This window comes from Solanum tuberosum, unplaced genomic scaffold, assembly GCF_000226075.1.
Source record: "Solanum tuberosum cultivar DM 1-3 516 R44 unplaced genomic scaffold, SolTub_3.0 scf00144, whole genome shotgun sequence".
Lineage (NCBI taxonomy): Eukaryota > Viridiplantae > Streptophyta > Magnoliopsida > Solanales > Solanaceae > Solanum > Solanum tuberosum.
The window spans coordinates 1,055,971-1,076,895 of NW_006239074.1; the positions used below are offsets into that span (position 1 = coordinate 1,055,971).

General features: G+C 33.1%; 1 protein-coding gene and 3 pseudogenes across 1 annotated transcript; all 4 read right to left on the minus strand.

Annotated features, from left to right (window-relative positions):
• The window catches only part of LOC102590440 (premnaspirodiene oxygenase-like), a 5,988-nt pseudogene extending 4,486 nt beyond the window's left edge, over window positions 1–1,502 (minus strand).
• Window positions 1,503–2,159: 657 nt separating this feature from the next.
• Window positions 2,160–3,784, minus strand: LOC102602741 (premnaspirodiene oxygenase-like). Its single transcript, XM_006352891.2, has 2 exons — window positions 2,885–3,784; window positions 2,160–2,811 (listed from the first exon to the last, which is right to left on the minus strand). Exons 1-2 carry the CDS (start codon window positions 3,782–3,784, stop codon window positions 2,191–2,193), a joined length of 1,521 nt encoding a protein of 506 aa, XP_006352953.1. The 3' UTR covers window positions 2,160–2,190.
• Window positions 3,785–6,894: 3,110 nt separating this feature from the next.
• Window positions 6,895–9,110, minus strand: LOC102603078 (premnaspirodiene oxygenase-like; annotated as a pseudogene).
• A 5,408-nt stretch (window positions 9,111–14,518) lies between these two features.
• On the minus strand, window positions 14,519–16,765 carry LOC102603412 (premnaspirodiene oxygenase-like; annotated as a pseudogene).
• Between the last annotated feature and the right edge of the window lie 4,160 nt (window positions 16,766–20,925).

The following is a 20,925-nucleotide window of genomic DNA, read 5'->3' on the forward strand; positions in this document are numbered from 1 at the left end:
ATAGACAGTCAGACAGTCAGTCAGTCAGTAGTTTTGAGTCTCTCATCCATGTATATGTATATATATGTAAATATTCTATTTTGAGACTCGAGTTGCCTTTTTGGCCAGATTTCATCAGTTAAGTTATTTTATGTCTTTGCATGGCATTGAGTTATTCTGTTGAGTTAAGTTTCCGCTGAGTTAAGAAAGCCAGGCCAAGGGTTCGCTTGGGGCCAGCAATGGTCTCCGAGTGCCGGTCCCGCCCAGGGTGTAGGCTCGGGGCGTGACAGTAACCTTAGTGTTTCTTTAATCACTAACTTCAGATATTTCAACTTTTCGAGATCATTGTCATCCAAATCTTTCTTCCCTTTACAGGCACATCTCACTTCTGCCTGTGCTTTGTCCATGACATATGAGTTCTTCATCAGTTCAGACAATGCCCATTGTATTGTTGTTGCTGAAGTTTCAGTTCCCCCAAAGAACATGTCCTACAACATTGAAGTTTTACTATTAACATAAACTACCTCTTATGTAACATTCTGTGATTATAGAGTTTAAGAAACAAAAGAAGACCTATGTTAATGATTGACTGTTTAGATGAGATCAGAACCAAATCAACTTACAAGAATGACTGCTTTGATGTTATCATTTGTCATAGGAAATCGAAGTTCATCATTCTCCATAACTCTGAGTAAAACGTCAATCAAATCTTCACCCTCAAACTCGTTGTTGCCTTTTTCCCCATTTTCTTTATTCTGTTTATGATCATTAATAATATTCTCCAATATTACGTCAAGCTTATGATGCATATTCATCAATCTGTTTCTCTTTCCACTGATTTGATGAAGTAATTTCCATGAAGGGAAGAGATCCATCACATCAAATCCGGCTAATAAGTCTAGTACTTCCCTCATGATCATTAACAAATTATCTCTATCATCCCATACTTTTCCGAAAGCTGATCTACATATAACAGAGCTGGTAAGTTGAAGAGCCTTTTCAGTCATGTTAACCACATCATCTGGTGTGGAACGAATTGATGTAACAAGATTATGAACCTCATCTTGTCGAATTAAACTAAACAACTTGACCATCTTTGCACTGAGTAGCTCTGAAATGCATATTTTTCGCATCTGTTTCCAGTAATCACCATATTCTGCAAATGCAATGTCTTTTTGACGATAAAAGACTATATCAGACGCCACAAGTTTTGGCCTTGCTGCAAAAGAAAGGTCATGAACTTTTAGAATTTCTTTTGCCAAATGAGGAGATGATACTACAACTGCATCAACTTCCCCTAGTTTCAAATGCATCAGTGGACCATATTTTTTGGCTATTTTTGTAAAAACATGGTGTGGAAGTGCTCCAATAAGGTGATGCAAGCTTCCAATAACAGGCAATTTCCATGGACCTGGTGGTAATAAACTTTGGTTCATTTCTTTCCATTTTCTAACAACAATAAAGAGAATGAAGAAGAAAAGCAAGATTGAAATTAAGTTAAAATGAAAGTGCAGAATCTCCATATTATCAAAATGAGGAAGATTACAAGGAAGAACTTTTAGTGAATATGTCAAATTTATAATTCATTTGATGAAGATGTTGCTATCAAAATGAAAAGTTAAAAATAAAAAGAAATGGGAATTGTGTGGCCAGTTTTGCATATATGCAAGTAAGGTAGATTAATAGATATAGCTTAGGTATTATTGCTGATTAAATAAGTTAACTGTGCTTTGAAATATTAACATCTATATCTATATTTATATATAATCTAATCTAAAGCTAGTGTCAGTGACGAAGCCAAAATTTTTATCAGGGTGTCCAAGAATAATAGTACGTGGCTGTCATTTTATCGGGGTGTCCAAGAATAATGGTGTGTGTGCTATTTGAGGTTCGAATCTGGAACTTCTTGATTTTAAATGGACACCCATTAACACTGCGCCAAAGGCATAGCTTTCGGAAACCTTATAGACTTTGAAGTCAAGATTAATGCTCTCTTCATTCAGATGACACAATAAGGACTGGACTAGGCGCCAGATGACAGACATTAAAGGTCAGAACTAGCTTTGCATCAACAGCCTTCTACCATCACTCCTATGCACTTATAAGGATGAAATAGGATTTATTACACTTATAAAGATTGAAATGGAACTTTGCACAGAGTCTGAATAGGAAAGAAAGCATCATAAAACACTATGATAATGACATTTTGTGTCAATATTGTGACAAATCATGTGGAATGGCAATCAAGCGAAGATCATGTTTCCTAGTTGCAGATAATCCAAGTGTTTCAGTCATATCCAGATCCTCCGGTTGTTGTCCATAAGGAAGTTGCCAATCGAAGTGATAAAGCAACTGTGCTAGCGGATACACAACATTAGCTAAACCAAAATGCATTCCTGGACACATCCTGCTTCCTGCACCAAACGGAATAAATTGATAGTGATTTCCCTTAAAATCCACACAACTGTTTTCAAATCTCTCTGGCATAAAATTTTCAGGGTCGTCCCAACTTTCAGGATCTCTTCCCATAGCCCAACAATTAACAATCAATTTAGTTTTAAGAGAAATAGTGTATCCTTCAATTGTTGTTTCCTCCCTGCATTCTCTAGGGGGTAGAAGAGGACCTGGAGGGTGTAAACGTAGCGTTTCTTTAATCACTAACTTTAGATACTTCAACTCTTTGAGAATATTATCATCATAAACCTTCTTTCTGTCGAAAGTTTTTCTCACTTCCTCTTGTACTTTAGCCATGACATTTGGGTTTTTCATCAGTTCAGACAATGTCCATTGTATTGTTGTTGCTGAAGTCTCAGTCCCCCTGAAGAAAATGTCCTACAACATTGAAGTAATTAACATATAACTTTTTCAAATGATGGGACTGTGATCATAACATATAGTAACTTACAAGAATGACTGCTTTGATGTTATCATTTGTCATAGGAAATTGAAGTTCATCATTCTCCATAACTCTGAGTAAAACATCAATCAGATTTTCACCCTCGAACTCGTTATTGCCTTTTCCCCCATTTGCTTTACTCTGTTTATGATCATTAATAATATTCTCCAATATTACATCAAGCTTATAATGCATATTCATCAGTCTGTTTCTCTTTCCACTGATTTTGTGAAGTAATTTCCATGAAGGAAAGAGATCTACCACATCAAACCCGGCTAATAAGGCTAGTAATTCCCTCATGATCATTAACAAATTATCTCTATCATCCCATACTTTTCCGAAAGCTGATCTACATATAACAGAGCTGGTAAGTTGAAGAACCTTTTCAGACATATTAACCACAACATTTGGCATGGAACAAATTGATGCAACAAGATTATGAACCTCATCTTGTCGAATTAAACTAAACGACTTGACTATCTTTGAACTGAGTAGCTCTGAAGTGCATATTTTTCGCATCTGTTTCCAGTAATCACCATATTCTGCAAATGCAATGTCGTTTTGACGATAAAAGACTATATCAGACGCCACAAGCTTTGGCCTTGCTGCAAAAGAAAGGTCATGAACTTTTAGTACTTGCTTTGCCAAATGTGGAGATGATACAATAACTGCATCAATTTCCCCTAACTTCAGGTGCATTAGAGGTCCATATTTTTTGGATAAATTTCTAAGAACATGATGTGGAAGTGCTCCAATAAGGTGATGCAAGCTTCCAATAAGAGGCAATTTCCATGGACCTGGTGGCAATAATCTTTGGTTCATTTCTTTCCATTTTCTAACAAGAAGAAAGAGAATAAAGAAGACAAGCAAGATTGGAATTAATTTAAAGTAGAAGTGCAGAATCTCCATATGATCACAATGAGGAAGATTACAAGGAAAAACTTTCAGTGAATGTGTCAAATTTATAATCTATTTGATGAAGATATGAACAGTTAAAAAGAGAGGGAGGTTGTGTGGCCAATTTTATTTTTTTTGGTTTCCCCCCGTACGATATCTGCATTGGAGTTCAAAGCACAATTTTTTTCCATATTCAGAGCTCGAACCCGAGACCTTTGATCAAGGGAGAGTGAACCTGAGACCTCTAATTAAGGGAGGAGCAACCTCATCCACTGCACCACAATCTTTGTGTGGCCAATTTTGCTTATATGCAAGTTAGGTAGATTTATAGATATACCTTAGGTATATTACTTATTAAATAAGTTAACCGTGCTTTGAAATATTAACATCTATATCTATATTTATATGTGGGATGGCCCGTGCTCAACATCGTAAATCTATTTTTCCATAGATAATCAATTTATTCAAGTTATGTGTTTGTATTAGTAAAGAAGGATGATCAAGTTGGAAATAAAGTATGTTCATTCAACCTGCAAATTATATGCAATACCAAATCATAGATAAAATAGAAAGACATTAAATGTTGACACAACTCAAACAAATTGCACCCAAAAAAATGTTATCTATATTATTGAACATTAACCTTAGTTTAAGTAAATTAAATGAGGGTATATCAGTTCTAAATGATAAAGTTGAGGGGTCTATCAGACCCTTTTCCTTTTCATTCTTTTTTTTTTTGTCTTTTTTCTCTTCTAATTTTGCTAACAAAAAAAAACTCTACTAATAATATTGGTTCTTTTCCTCTTTTCTATTTGAAGTCCATATTAATTGTATGTGTCTTTCCCAGTTTCAACAAGAGTAATTAGTTAGTATTTTCTAAGATCAATCTAAAATGTTGATAATGAAAATATTCTTAAAATATTGACCTACTTTTATATCTTCGTTATTTAAATTAGAGCAACTTTCACATATAGCAAACACAAAATTCATAGTTGTATACTATAGCAAAGTTTGCATAATTGCGCTCCATAGCAAACATATATATGTATAATTCGCTATACATATACAAAAAAAACAGTTGTATAATCTGTTTTGGTATACATATACAAAAAGATCAATTGTATAAAGTGAGAGAGGCGAGTGAGAGCGAAATCTGGGAGAGTGGCAAGCGAGATCTGGGAGAGGGGAACGAAAATATATGTATATATACAATTTTCTCTCACTTTATACAAACACAAACGCATTTTATACAATTTGCGTTTTTTGTATAAAGTGAGAGAGGCGAGTGAGAGCGAAATCTGGGAGAGTGGCAAGCGAGATCTGGGAGAGGGGAACGAAAATATATGTATATATACAATTTTCACGCATTTTATACATTTGCGTTTTTGTATAAAGTGAGAAAGGCGAGTGAGAGAGCGAGATCTGGGAGAGGGGAACGAAAATATATGTATATATACAATTTTCACGCATTTTATACATTTGCGTTTTTGTATAAAGTGAGAAAGGCGAGTGAGAGAGCGAGATCTGGGAGAGGGGAACGAAAATATATGTATATATACAATTTTCACGCATTTTATACATTTGCGTTTTTGTATAAAGTGAGAAAGGCGAGTGAGAGAGCGAGTCCTTTAAATAATATGTTATAATATTAATGTCCAAATACATAATAGTGTTTTAATTATTATAGAGTCCGAGCTTTTCGTTAATTATTTTCTTCAATAAAGTACTAACGTGTTGGGTAAAACTAACATGTTCAGCCCCTAATTTATAGGAGTTTAAATTCAACTAATAATAACTTTTTAAAAGCAAATTGTCAAAAAGGAGCGGTCCAATCCCACACGACCCAAGCCTTATGGGCCAACAAATTTGATGGGCTAGGGCGGCCCGGTCCTTCATTTGGAAGGGCCTGAAAGTACTCAACCCAACCCAACTCTAGAAAGGTTGTGGGTTGGGGCGGGTTAGCCATTTGTTTTTTTTTCTTTTCAAACTTAAAATTCTATAACATCAAGAAAATGAAACGATTTTCAAATAAAATATAACAAATAATGATGTTGTTTCAATAACACTAGCGAAAAATCTAGTTGATTAGCATGTATCTAGGATACTAGATACACGAGATACATGTATCTGGTGTGATGCATCCCAGATACGGGAGCGAGATAAGTGAGTGGTGAGGGCTAGGGTGATGGGAGGGAGGCGAGGGCGCGAAATTTGTCTATGTATCCTAGATATATGTGAATCTCACTTGGATAGAGTGTATCTAGAACAAATTACACACCTAATTTTGAGTCCATGAATCTAGACGCACCAAAATCTGGTAAGATTCGTAATATTACAGCATAACATGCATCTAACTAATTATCACATACAATCGCGAAATTTTTATAAGTTACCATTAAATAAATAATTTTGATCATGGGTCGACCCTTGTCTTGCCCCGATTAAGCCTCAAGGGTCAAAAACTTATATGGATTGGGCTTATAAGTCCTAATTTTAGCTTGAAAATTTTATCACAGTCCTATCCCAATAATAGGTTGGGTTGGGATACCCCATGAGTTAAGCCCATTTTGACGGCTCTAGTTATTATAACAAGAAGTTCTAATGTCATAGTATTTCACTCGGTATAACACTAGTGATCACTTGAATGACTTTGAAAGAAAATATCCTCAAATATCAAAATATCTATTCAAATATTAATGTCAAAATATAAATCATAATTTGGTATAGAAGTCATGTTTTCAATTAATGTCATGACGAATTATTTTCTTCAACAAAGTACTAACGTGTTGAATAAAACAATAATGTTCTTCGTGTAATATTTCCCTTATATAAAGTTAATGCATTCATTATTTTTTCTCATAGCCAACTAAACGAGCCCTTAGTATTTTCCAAATACGAAGGTTTACTACTAATTAACATTGTGTTTGATGTACTGCTACAGCAGGGTGGTTTATCCGTTTTTTCGTGGAAGGAAATAATCTTATACCTCAGGTATTAGGAGGGAATTAAGTTTCTTAAGGACACTCTATGAATTCAGTGGACTCGGATATAATTCTGTTTCATCTACATTTCTGGTTCTACTTAATTTGAAGTTTTGTAGTATTTGATTTTCGAATACAGTTAGGATAACAATAACAACCGCAGTGTTTCTTTGATCACTAACTTCAGATACTTCAATTCTTCGAGTTCATTGTGGAATGGCAATCAAGTGAAGATCATTCTTCCTAGTTGCAGATATTCCAAGTGTTTCAGTCATATCCAGATCCTCAGGTTGTTGTCCATAAGGAAGTTTCCAATCGAAGTGGAAAAGCAACTGTGCCAGCGGATACACAACGTTAGCTAAACCAAAATGCATTCCTGGACACATCCTGCTTCCTGCACCAAACGGAATATACTGAAAATGATTTCCTTTAAAATCCACACCACTGTTTTCAAATCTCTCTGGCACAAAAGTTTCAGGGTCGTCCCAACTTTCAGGATCTCTTGCAATAGCCCAACCATTAACTATCACTTGGGCTCTAAGAGGAATAGTGTATCCATCAATTTGTGTTTCCTCTCTGCATTGCCTAAGGCCTAAAAGAGGAGATGCAGGGTGTAACCGTAGTGTTTCATTGATCACTAACTTCAGATACTTCAACTCTTCGACATCATTGTCATTCAAATCTTTCTTCCCTTTACAGACACATCTCACTTCTGCCTGTGCTTTGGTCATGACATTCGGGTTCTTCATCAGTTCAGACAACGCCCATTGTATTATTACTGATGAAGTTTCAGTCCCCCCGAAGAATAGGTCCTGCAACATTGAAGTTCAGCTATTAATATATGATTTTGACAAATGATGAAACTAACAAAAACTACCACTTGAGGTAGCTAGGAACTTAAGAAATTAAAACCTTTGTACATCCCATTTTATGTAACATTACGCCACTACATGGAGTTTAAAAAAACAAAAGAACGACTTCCCATTTGTTCTAACCTTGGTGGACAGAATTACCTAGTATCTGTTTCTGGTGGCAGGTATCCCGTGGAATTAGTCAAGGTGCCTGTAAGCTGACCCAGACACCACATTTATCAATAAAAGATACACTACAAGAAAAGGGTGAATTACATGGGGATTAGTATGAAAATTTGCAGGAAAATAAGTTTCCTGAGGATTTTCATACTAATCCCTAGAAAAATTCCCATGTAATTCACAGTTTTCCTGTAGTGATATACCAACAACTAAACGAAAAATGGTAATATTTCCACATGTTTCTTAATCTGTTCCTCTCCTTATAACAGAAACAGCTATTATATCAAACGGTTAAAACATGAGAGAGGTAATATGTGAATGATTTTAAGATTAAGAAATTTTCACTCTTTTTTCATTCGTCTTAGTATATGTGGCACAATAAGTGTAAACATGAACAAGACTCTAAACGAATGATTGTTTTGATGGGATAATGACCAAACTTACTAGAATTACTGCTTTGATGTTGTCATTTGTGATTGGAAATCGAAGTTCACCATTCTCCATAACTCTGAGTAAAACGTCAATCAAATCTTCACCCCCAAACTCACCCCGACCCTTTTCCTCTTTATGTTCATGAATTATTTTCTCTAAAATTACATCAATCTTCTTATGCATACTCATCAATCTGCTTCTCGTTCCACTAATTTCGCGAAGTAATGTCCAAGAAGGAAAGAAATCATACACATTAAATCCGCCTGTTAAGGATAGTACTTCCCTCATTAACATCAACAAATTATCTCTATCATCCCATACTTTGCCGAAAGCTGATCTACATATAACAGAGCTAGTAAGTCTAAGAACCTTTTCAGATATATTAACCACAACATTTTAGGCGTAAGAACGAATAGATGCAACAAGATCATGAACCTCATCTTGTCGAATTAAACTAAACGACTTGACCATCTTTGCACTAAGTAACTCCGAAATGCATATTTTGCGCATCTGTTTCCAGTAATCACCATATCTTGCAAATACAATGTCTTTTTGACGATAAAAGACTATATCAGATGCTATAAGCTCTGGCCTTTCTGCAAAAGAAAGGTCATGAACTTTTAGTACTTGTTTTGCCATATGTGGAGATGATACAATAACTGCATTAATTTCCCCTAACTGCAGGTGCATTAGAGGTCCATATTTTTTGGATAAATTTCTAAGAACATGATGTGGAAGTGCTCCAATAAGGTGATGAATGCTTCCAATAATAGGCAATTTCCATGGACCTGGTGGTAATCTTTGGTTAGTTTTTTTCGATTTTCGAATGAAAATAACTAAGAGGAGGAAAAAGAAAAGCAAGAATGAAACAGTATTGAAATGAATCTCATGCATGTTTATACACTGGGCAGGAAAACAAAGAAAAATTAGGAGGTTAAATAGATGTAGGGGTTTGACTTGCAGATCTCACTTATATTTGATGTGCCATATTTTGCTGGTAGGTAGTAGTGCAAACTTTTGACTTGTAGGTCTCACTTAATTTCCTGGTTATCTGTTTATTTCAATATAATATTTATTTTGATTATTATTTAAATTTATTATATTATATCGTTTAAATTCATTGTTAGGTAATAACGAAAAAACTCATTTTGTAGAACGATTGATTTGATGTGATCATGTCATTGTTTTAACATTTTTTTCTTATTTTGTCTTTATTTATTATTTAATAATTCTATTTTATCTTTTACCCTACTTTTTCAAAATAGCTCTACCCAAGACCTTAATTTTCTTATAGATTTGTCATCAAATTATGAAAATGTGACATTATATAATGACGAATAACGTAACAATACAATTTATCTAAACGTTATTATATTTACTAAAACAATACAGGATTAAAGAGTATATCAAACACCATAAGCTCCGGCCATGCTGCAAGAGAAAGGCCGTGAACTTTTGGAATTTATTTTGCAAAATGAAGAGATCATACCACAAGTACTGCATCAACTTCCCCTAGTTGCAAGTGCATCAATGGCCTTTTTTTGTGTGGCTAATTTTGCTTATATGCAAAACAAGTAGATTAATGATATATATATATATGGTGCACGGCTTGGGGGAGGGATCTTACTTGTTTATATAATTTAAGATTAACATTTTTTTTATTTAATAAGAAACTTATCTACTCCACCCGACTAGTTCTGGGTTTGATCCCGGGCAACCCACTATCATATTGAAATTATAATTCTATGAGTATATAAGTCATGTTATATTGTTGGATAACAAGCCTTCCCTTTTCTACTTTGATTTGTTGAAAACTCGTGTGCTTGGAAGTCCCTGATGATTAAATAAAGGAAAAATGGTCAAAAATACCCCTCAACTTTGGTTTATTAGTGGACTATATCTCTACTGTTAAAATGAAGTTATCCATATCCTCGTTGTTACTAATTTCACCATTTATATCCCTCAATTGACGGAAATCCCCAAATTGACTCAAATTAACCCAATTTTTAAAAAAAGACCCATTCCCCATTTTAAACCCAATGCCCCAACCCGTCTAAAAACCTAACCTAATAAACAGTTAACCCATTTTCCTTACCCATTCTTTCAAGGGAAAATGGTCAAAAATACCCCTCAACTTTATTTTATTGGTTGACTATACTCTTACCGTTAAAACGAAGTTATTTTTACCTCGCCGTTACTGATTTCATCATTTATCCCCCCTCAATTGGATGGAAAGCCCCAAATTGACTTGAATTGCCCAATTTAATTAAAATAACCCGATTTTCTCTTTTATCATAACCCGACCCGCTAAACTAAATGAATTCATACAAACCCATGGCCAACCCCTCTAATCTCATGACCAAAATTTTTCAACCCATTCTCAAAAGAACTTTCTTTAGGGCTAAAGAATTTCTAAATCCCCTATATAACTCTGTAGATAATCTAATTATAGATGGCGATCGTTGAGGTGAAGAATTTTGATGGGTCGAGCTCATCTTCTTCGTACTCATCTTCCAGTTTCAATTTGGATTCACCAGTATGGCTGAGCATTTCTCCACCGGTGAATTTGAGTCCAAAAATTCATAGCCCAAGTCACCGAAACTACTTGTTGTTCGTACTGCTCCTCTACCTCAGTGTCCCCCACTTTCGTCTTCACCGCTAGAAATTTTTGTACCGATATTGATCATTAACGGGAATCTGATTCACCATCTCCGCCTAGTGCATCATCCCCGGAGAGATATTCAAGCAGAAGTATTGACTCATCACCCAGAATTTCCGATGTTTGGGATCAGAATATTGATTCTCCGATGAGAATCAACAATTACATACAACAGAATGCATTAGTTTCAGTTCCACCACCACCACCGCCTCTTTTGATTAGTATTTCGGCTTGTGCACGGTCTCCACCACCACCAGTTAAAAATTGGGTAAGTCCAAAACTCCAACACCACCTATTTCTAAGCCTCCAGTTCTTGTAACTCCGTTAAGACCCATAGAACTTGAGAGTCCAATGGTGATTTCCCTAATGGAGTTGTCCTGTAATAAGCGACCCATTGAGAAGAATGAGCAGAGTATAGTAAATAACTTCATTTTAACGGTAAGGGCATACTCAATTAATAAATCAAAGTTCAAGGATATTTTTGACCCTTTTCCCTTCTTTCAAAATATCTCAAACCTCACAAACTCAAGAACTAATAAATCATTTACTTTTTTGTCAGTAATAACCCAGATGCAGATGTAAAATTTTCAACTGGAGTTACTGGATTGTTATGGTGTTGAAAGAAAATGTAAAGTTTGAGACAGAGTTTGTTTCTGAAATCTTTTCATTTTTTGGGTTTTCTTTTGTTGCTACTCGGATCATCCCGAGTTGTGTTATAATGATGAACAGGGGATGAAGAAGAAGGAGAAGATTTTTGTTTGTTGCTCTAACACAACGCGTAAAGCCTGCAAGATTATTGTTATTTTGTTTGACTCTAAAAAAAATCAGCCAACAGTATCGATTTTATCATTAAGCATCAACCTTCTTAGACTAATATTTCTTTCCATTTTAACGCTTTGAAAAAAGAGTCAAATGAATATGGAAATGGCATAACAATATACTCCAACGAAAATTTTTCAGCAGATGAATCCTTCACAGGTTTGCCTACTGTATTTTCCGCATCCTAGTTGTTTGGCTTCTTTTGAAAGAATGGGTAAGGAAAATGGGTTATATGTTTATTGGGTTAGGTTTTTAGATTGGTCGGAGCATGAGTTTAAAATGGGGAATGGTTTTTTTTTTAAAATTCGGGTTAATTTGGGATTTTCGTCAATTGAGGGATATATATGGTGAAATTAGTGATGGCGAGGGTATGAATAACTTCATTTTAATGCTAGGGATATAGTCAACTATTAAATCAAAGTTGAGAGGTATTTTTGACCCTTTTCCCTTAACACTCTGTTTGGATCATTGTTACCCATTGTTTCATAATGTTATTGTATTGTATTGTACTGTACTGTATGGTAGATACAATATTTTGGCTAGAGTGTTATTGTTTGTTGTTGTTTAATAACATTTTAATTGTTTGCTTTGATTGTATCATACTGTATTGTAATTTATAAATTTACTAAAATATCCTTAATTATTCTAGGGAAGGAGGTTTGACTAGAATTAAATAATATAAGGTAAAGGGTAAAATAGTATTTTGAAATATTATGTAAGGATATAATTGGAAAAAGAAATTAAGTAACAATAGGAACACACCAAATCGGTTGTTCCATAAAATAGGGGTTTTCGTTGTTACGTAACAATAAAATTTAACAATACAATACAATACATTTTAAGTAACAATCAAAACAAACATTGTAGGTATAGTAACGATACAATACAATACAATGGGTAACAATGATCCAAACAAAGTGTAAATAAACAACGATTTTACCATGACTGCAATTTTAGAGAGACGCCAAAGCGAAAACAAGTTACAGTAAAACCACTCTAAATTAATATAGGCGGGATCATGATATATCATTATTTTATAGAGGTATTATTTAATCGATAAATTATTATTTATTAATTTAAAGTGTGTTCGACACTAAAAAAATTGTTCAGGGATAGAATCTCAAAGAATTTGAAAGAACCACTTGTGTAAACGCCATTCATGAACTTGAGGTCATGATTAATGATCTTGGTTACTGTAATAAAATGGACGTTAATAACCTATATTGGATTGTGAAAATGATACATGTTCAGAGGTCCAGAGTTTATAACAAATTGTGGATATCATTGGAAAAACAATGTTGATGATAAAGTTGAAGATGATACAATACCTTTGGAACCATTTACATGGAAGGAAACACTTGCATCTAGATCTCTTCACAATTTTATGGTGCAATTCGAAAAGACAACACCAAAACTTTTGGATGCAATAAGAAAAGTTAGAGATGAATTTCAACTAGATTTAAATTTTAACAAAAAACAGAACATAATAGAATCATATTTTACTAAATTTTCTTAGATATATTTGTACTTTTAAAGAAGACTAAACTCATCGGTGGCTCCCTAAAGTTGGCACCAAGTTTCACATAGACACCTCAACTGTGCGATGTTTATTTTAGACACTTTTTTTACAATAAGAAAAAAGATGAAGGAGAGTGTAATAAACTCGTTGATGACATGGCAAACAACCAGTTAAATGATTACATGTGTTATTTTAAGTTAAAAATTATTTTAAAATCTATTTAGTAAATAAAATAAAAATATTATTCTAAAAAATCAATTTAACCCCTCCCGCATGGTAGTTGTCTTCTCTACTATACCCAACAATTTTCTTAATTTGCCCTTTAAAATTGTTTTAGATTCTTTTTTTCTTTCGATTTTAGTGTTGTTTTGAGAAAAAAAAGAGAGGATGAGGAGGGAGACAAGGAGAGAAAGAAAGAAAAATGATAAAATATGAGTGTTGATATCCATTTTTTCCGGCGAAAAAGGTGGAATCGGAAATCGTATTTTTTCATTACACTCTATATCTCTTTTGTGCTTCTTTTTTTTTAAAAAAAATCTTTTCTTTTACTACTTTTCATATTTATTCTTTTCTTTCTTTTTAGTGTTGTTTTGTGGGAAGAGAAGAGGGAAAAGAAGAAAGAAAGAGAGATCAAATATGAAATATGGTGTTGTTATCCATTTATCCGGCAAAAAAGGTAGAGGGAGTTGAATAAAAAATTTGACCTCCATTAAAGGAGTTTAAGCTTGAAAAAATGGTGGGAGGTGGTGGCTTGAAAATTGGAGAAGAAGATGAGAAAATAAAAAATAAAAATTTGGCTAAATTAAGCCTTTCACGCGCTATTGTTGAGTGTATCACACACTTTGACATGTCAGCAAAAAGTGTCAAAATAACACATTGGGACCCTACATGAGGTGTCTAAAATGAACATCTCCCAGTTAATGTGTCTAAGTGAAATTTGGTGCCAACTTTAGTGGGCCATCGATGGGTTTGGCCTTTAAAGAATTATTAATTTATAATATTAATGGGACCATATATTTAAATACGGGTTTTCTGAAAATATATTATCTTATTATCTTATGGAAATGAGTGATTTTTTCCATTGGCCCAAATCGGGACCGAAGGAAATTATTATCTTAAAAGATTATTAATTAACCGAATATTAATTTAGTGAGGTTTTACGTATGTGGATTAATAGATATGCTTCAGATATTATTGATGATTAAATAAGTTAACTATCATATTACTCATATCTTTTGTCAATATATTTTGGCAATTTCAATGAACAAATGAGATCATCAATCTTATTCATGAAAATTGCTTGGATTTGGTGTCAAAATCACATAACAGTATTTCTGTATAATTCCAACCAAGATCAATTATGCACTTAGAAAGATAAAATAAGATTTTATTACTTTCTTAGGGGATAAACTTAGAAAGATTAAAATACAACTTTACATATATGATAATGACATTTTAATCATGTGAAATGGCAATCAAGTGAAGATCATTCTTCCTAGTTGCAGATATTCCAAGTGTTTCAGTCATATCCAGATCCTCCGGTTGTTGTCCATAAGGAAGTTTCCAATCAAAGTGATAAAGCAACTGTGCTAGCGGATACACAACATTAGCTAAACCAAAATGCATTCCTGGACACATCCTGCTTCCTGCACCAAACGGAATATATTGAAAATGATTTCCGTTGAAATCCACACAACTGTTTTCAAATCTCTCTGGCACAAAAGTTTCAGGGTCGTCCCAACTTTCAGGATCTCTTGCAATAGCCCAACCGTTAACAACCACTTGAGCTTTAAGAGGAATAGTGTATCCATCAATTTTTGTTTCCTCTCTGCATTGCCTAAGGCCTAAAAGAGGAGATGCAGGGTGTAACCGTAGTGTTTCATTGATCACTAACTTCAGATACTTCAACTCTTCGACATCATTGTCATTCAAATCTTTCTTCCCTTTACAGACACATCTCACTTCTGCCTGTGCTTTGGTCATGACATTCGGGTTCTTCATCAGTTCAGACAACGCCCATTGTATTGTTGTTGATGAAGTTTCAGTTCCCCCGAAGAACATGTCCTACAACATTGAAGTTCAGCTATTAATATATGATTTTGCCAAATGATGGAACTAACAAAAACTACCACTTGAGGTAGCTAGGAACTTAAGAAAACCTTTGTACATCCCATTCTATGTAACATTATGCCACTACAAAAGAACGACTTCCCATTTGTTCTAGGCTTGGTGGACAGAGTTACCTAGCTAGTACCTATTTCTGTTGGCAGGTATCCCGTGGAATCAGTCGAGGTGCGTGTAAGATGACCTAGACACCACGGTTATAAAAAATAATGATAGATATACCAACAAGTAAATGAAAGATGGTAAGATTTCCACATGTTTCTTAATTTGTTCCTCTCCTGATAACAGAAACAGCTGTTATATCAAACGGTTAAAACATGAGAGAGGTAATATGTGAATGATTTTAAGATTAAGAAACTTTCAGTCTTTTTTCATTTGTCTTAGGTTATGTGGCACAATAAGTGTAAACATGAACAAGACTCTCTAAACGAATGATTGTTTTGATGAGATAAGAACCAAACTTACTAGGATGATTGCTTTGACGTTGTCATTTGTGAATGGAAATCGAAGTTCACCATTCTCCATAACTCTGAGTAAAACGTCAATCAAATCTTCACCTCCAAACTCACCGTGGCCCTTTTCCTCATTTGGTTGATTCACTTTATGTTCATGAATAATTTTCTCCAATACCACATCAATCTTGTTATGCATACTCATCAATCTGCTTCTCGTTCCGCTAATTTCGTGAAGTAATGTCCAAGAAGGAAAAAAATCAGCCACATCAAATCCGCCTAATAAGGGTAGTACTTCCCTCATGATCATCAACAAATAATCTCTATCATCCCATACTTTCCCAAAAGCTGATCTACATAAAACAGAGCTAGTAAGTCTAAGAACCTTTTCAGACATATTAACCACAACATTTGGCGTAGAGCGAATTGATGCCACAAGATCATGAACCTCATCTTGTCGAATTAAACTAAACGACTTGACCATCTTTGCACTAAGTAACTCCGAAATGCATATTTTGCGCATCTGTTTCCAGTAATCACCATATCTTGCAAATACAATGCTTTTTGACGATAAAAGACTATATCAGATGCTATAAGCTCTGGCCTTGCTGCAAAAGAAAGGTCATGAACTTTTAGTACTTGTTTTGCCATATGTGGAGATGATACAATAACTGCATTAATTTCCCCTAACTGCAGGTGCATTAGAGGTCCATATTTTTTGGATAAATTTCTAAGAACATGATGTGGAAGTGCTCCAATAAGGTGATGTATGCTTCCAATAATAGGCAATTTCCATGGACCTGGTGGCAATCTTTGGTTACTTTTTTTCGATTTTCGAAAGAAAAGAACTAAGAGTAGGAAAAAGAAAAGCAAGAATGAAACAGAATTGAAATGGAAGTGCAGAATCTCCATATTTCTATACTGAGCAGGAACTCAAGTAAAAGTTGTATAAATTGGATACCATATACAAGAAAAGTTAGGTACTTAAATAGATATACCTTAGGTTTGCTAGCTGATTAAATAAGTTAAACCGTCATATCCCAGATTTTTTATTGCTCATATTTGGTGTCAAAATCACATAACAGTTTCCAACATAGTTAAATTTTAAAAAAGACTTGAACTTGATAGCTCGCTTACGAATCTTTCACAATTTTGCAAGCTCAAGTAAGTTTTTTTTAACATTAGATCTATTAATTGTTGGGATATATACTATTAACCATATGTTAAGATATTAATATTTTTTATAGAATAAATATTTATTCAATTTTAATAGATCATATATTCGTTTATGGTGTCTGTTTACTTATATAGTAGATGATTTAGTGTGTAGAGTTTTAGCTTATACACAGAGGATTAAATCATCGGTTCTTATAAGTATAAAGTTTTTTGTTCACAATCTAGGATGGAAATTGGACAGGCCATCGGTACGATTGTAGCACAAGATTATATGTAATTTATCTTGCTTATGGGAACGGTATAGTTCCAACTTCTTGTGCTAGTGCATTTTGTATGTATTGAATGGGACCGAGTAGAGATAGTTGTTTTAGACTGGCTGACAAAAACATATTCTCTAAACTATTAAATGTAGTTATATTTTTAATCCTGATATAACTGTTATGATCTGTATATATTAATTATTGTTTTGATTTATTAAAAGGTGAGATTCTGAGATGGATCAATATGTCTAGTAGGTTGGATGATAATAATATATATTGGTGAAATAATAAGTTAGTTGATGGAATCCATGTCTCTTTATAGAGATTGATTGATATGCCTTTTGAGAAACTTATAAGTTTTCATTGTGTCAAACATTGCAAGAGGATTTATGAATCCGACACATGAAATAAGTTAAGTAGTGCTCTAAAGGAAATTAATCATTAAATTAAATTCGTCAGTAATTTAATTTATTGATTAGTATCTGTAATCTTAACATGGGGAATTACGAAATATAAATAGAAAAGTGCAATTACGAATTTCTAGTGGAATGATTTGTAATTTATTATGGTAAGAATAATTCAAATTAACTATTTGGAATTATTTCCATAATAGGAAGCCTCAGTAATTAATTTTGTGGTCCCTACAGTGCCCATATTTAACTAGAACTCACAATCCTATTTTCTAAGGGAGAAGGAGTAAAGTAGCGATAATTTGGTTAAAATAAAACAAACCGTATATTTTTTCTTCTCCTGGTTGGTTCTATAAATAGAGATTCTCCTAACCTTGAAAAAGATTGATTAATTTTCTATTCATACTTGTCCACCCAAGTATTGAGAGAGTTCGGATGTGAACTTGGGATCACTGTAGAAGACCATAGTTGTTGGCTATCTTGTGGATTCGCTTGAAGGTCTGTCTAACTTGGGGATTTGCTTGAAGGTATTTGCTCACGCTTCAAGAGGTATTTATCGAATTAAATTTCAGCAAGTTTATTATGTTCTAGCATAAACGGTATTGATTATCTATTATTTATGAAAATAGTAAGATCCTGATATGCTTCCGTTGTGCATATAGTTTTCCAACAATTGGCATCAAGAGCCTTGCTTGCATCTAGATAACAAATATAAAATACATAGTGATTATGTATGATACTTGGAAAGATGAAAATATCGATTTTACTTTGCATCGGGCCATTACCGTGGTAGACTATTTGTTGCAAAGTGAATTCTTTTCTCTTTATTTTCTAAATTTGCTATAACAATTATAAATTGGGTTAGTCTGCTTTGCACAGTGTTGAATGAAGCCATCTGTCTTCTAATTAGTTGATTATAATGGGATTAGAAGAATTTTAGCGATTGCACCCATCATTAATGGTATTGTAGGCGGCTACTAGGTGCATAGTGTAAAAGTTTTCCCATTTATGGTGATTGTTGATTATTTATTTTAATTCTTAGAAAAATAATTGATGTTGTGTTTATAGGCAACCACTGCTAAGGATTCCTTTAATTTTTGGAAAGGAAAACTTTTTTTCTAATTTTGTTTTTGTCAAAAAAATTTAAAACAAAAGGAAAACTGCAATGTGCAGTTCATACATTATTATTAGTGGCGGCGATAATCACTGGCACATCATTATTAGATTATTATTTTTTTCTCTTTGTTAGTTAATTATACGAGCATTGTTTTGTTTTCTTCTTGTATAAATGATAAAAGTTAAGAATTTGTGATTAATAAATAGAATTGTTAATTAGGTCTATTTATTTGGAATCATTATTAAATTCTTAAATTTTTTATACATGTAGAAATATATTAATACATGAATTGATAATTATGATTAATAAGTAAGATTTATGAAAGTGATCTATTTATTTGAGTCATTAGAATATCTTCAATGTATCATGTATAAATTGTTCTAAGTGAATACTAGTGATAAACATTTATTTATATGAATGGAGATTTACTTTAAGATGCTAGTATGCCTATTAATTCATGAGAAGAGATATTAATGGTTTTCACCGGTATAAAAAAGGAGAAAACTTAATATCTTGGATTCTCAAGTGTATTAATTGAGAACAATTTGTTGTAAGAAGATTAATTGTGTGTCTTAGTCAAAGAAAAGACACACACCATGACTTATGCTCATGTAATAATTATAAGAAGAGAATGAAAGTATGAATCAAGTTATTTTAATTTTTAACTATGCCTAAAATGGTTATTTTTCAAATTTGGTCATAGTTCAGGTAATCATGAATTTTATGATCTCTAATTGACTTGAAATTTGATGGTTTCAACGAAAATCGTTTAGATGGGTTTAGGTAGTTTGTTGGATTAAAATTTGATTTGAATATGATAAGATCATTCTTTATGTTAATTATGTTTATGTTAAATTTGGAACATGATTACACATGGTTATTTAACATGAATTGATATGTGAAGAGAATGTATGTCATATTGTTTTAATTCCTAAAGATACTTGAATTTGAATTTGGTCATAGCTTTGGAAATAAAGATTATTTATAGGCTCCAATTGACCTGAAATTTGGTAAGTTCATTGATAACGACATAGTAAGAAGTATTCATTCTTATGTGGTTATGATTCTTTGAGGTCGTTAAATGATTTTAATTGTTCTTTAGAATTAAAATGTGATTTAGTATGAATGGCATCCTTTATATTGGTTTTATTTATGTTATATGTGGTACATGATTATACGTGATGAGTTAACATAAATTGATAGATGATAAGGATGTAGATCTGATTAGTTTTCCTCAAATCATTTGAATCTGAATTTGATCATAGCTTTGGAGATAAATATTATTTTTGAACTCTGATTGATCTGAAATTCGGTAGGTTCATCAGAAACGATCAAATTAAAAATACTCATTATTATGAAGTGATTTGGCAATTTGAGGTCGTTTAGATAATGTTTTTAGATATTTTTTTAATCTTGAAAATTACTCGACTATGATACAGTGGTGATAGAGATTGTTCTATATGGCTTTCATGACTAAATTTTAGTGAAGTATTAAGTTCATGTGTTGGCTTAGACCTTCCTCCATATCGGATGAAATTAATACAAGTCATTAAAATTTAATCTCTAGTTTTGATTATCTATATTGGCTCTCCCTATCTGAGTAATATATGATTGGATCAAAGGATCTAGGGATAATGATATTCACTTGACTTAATTTAACATATACTCTCCATTTGAGTTAGCTTTTGTTTTACATATATTAGAGTGAATATTTGACACCAGATATGTATATTGTATGAGTAGCTATTTTTTCATTAAAATTTATTGTTCAAGATGTATAAATATCTATGTGGTGTGTTTTGAATTTTCGTATTCAATGCATTCATAAACATGCTGATTTTTGGAAAATAGTATTGAGATAAAGTAAATAGTTTTTAGAATTTTATTCTTTGTTCTTGATTTGTGAATCTATTTCATAAATGATGATATGTGTCATGCGTTAGAGAATTTTTGAATGAGAAAATTTTAAATTCTATTTTGATCATATAACGTTTTCAACCAAATTGATCATAGTTTTGGAATTCGAAAAAAAAAAGAACTCTGATTGATCTGAAATTTGGTAAATTCATAAGAACGACCTAGTAAAAAATTAAATTTTTTTTGGATCGTTATATGAGTTTTTGGTCATATTTGATTAAATAATAGTGAAGTATTAGTTTTATGTGTTGGCTTA

Bases quoted from the DNA above. Each gene is read 5' to 3' on its own strand.
- LOC102602741 (XM_006352891.2), bottom strand. From the start codon at position 3,784: ATGGAGATTCTGCACTTCTACTTTAAATTAATTCCAATCTTGCTTGTC. The intron at 2,812-2,884 runs GTAAGTTACTAT...TCAATGTTGTAG, and splicing joins ACATCAAAGCAGTCATTCTT to GACATTTTCTTCAGGGGGAC.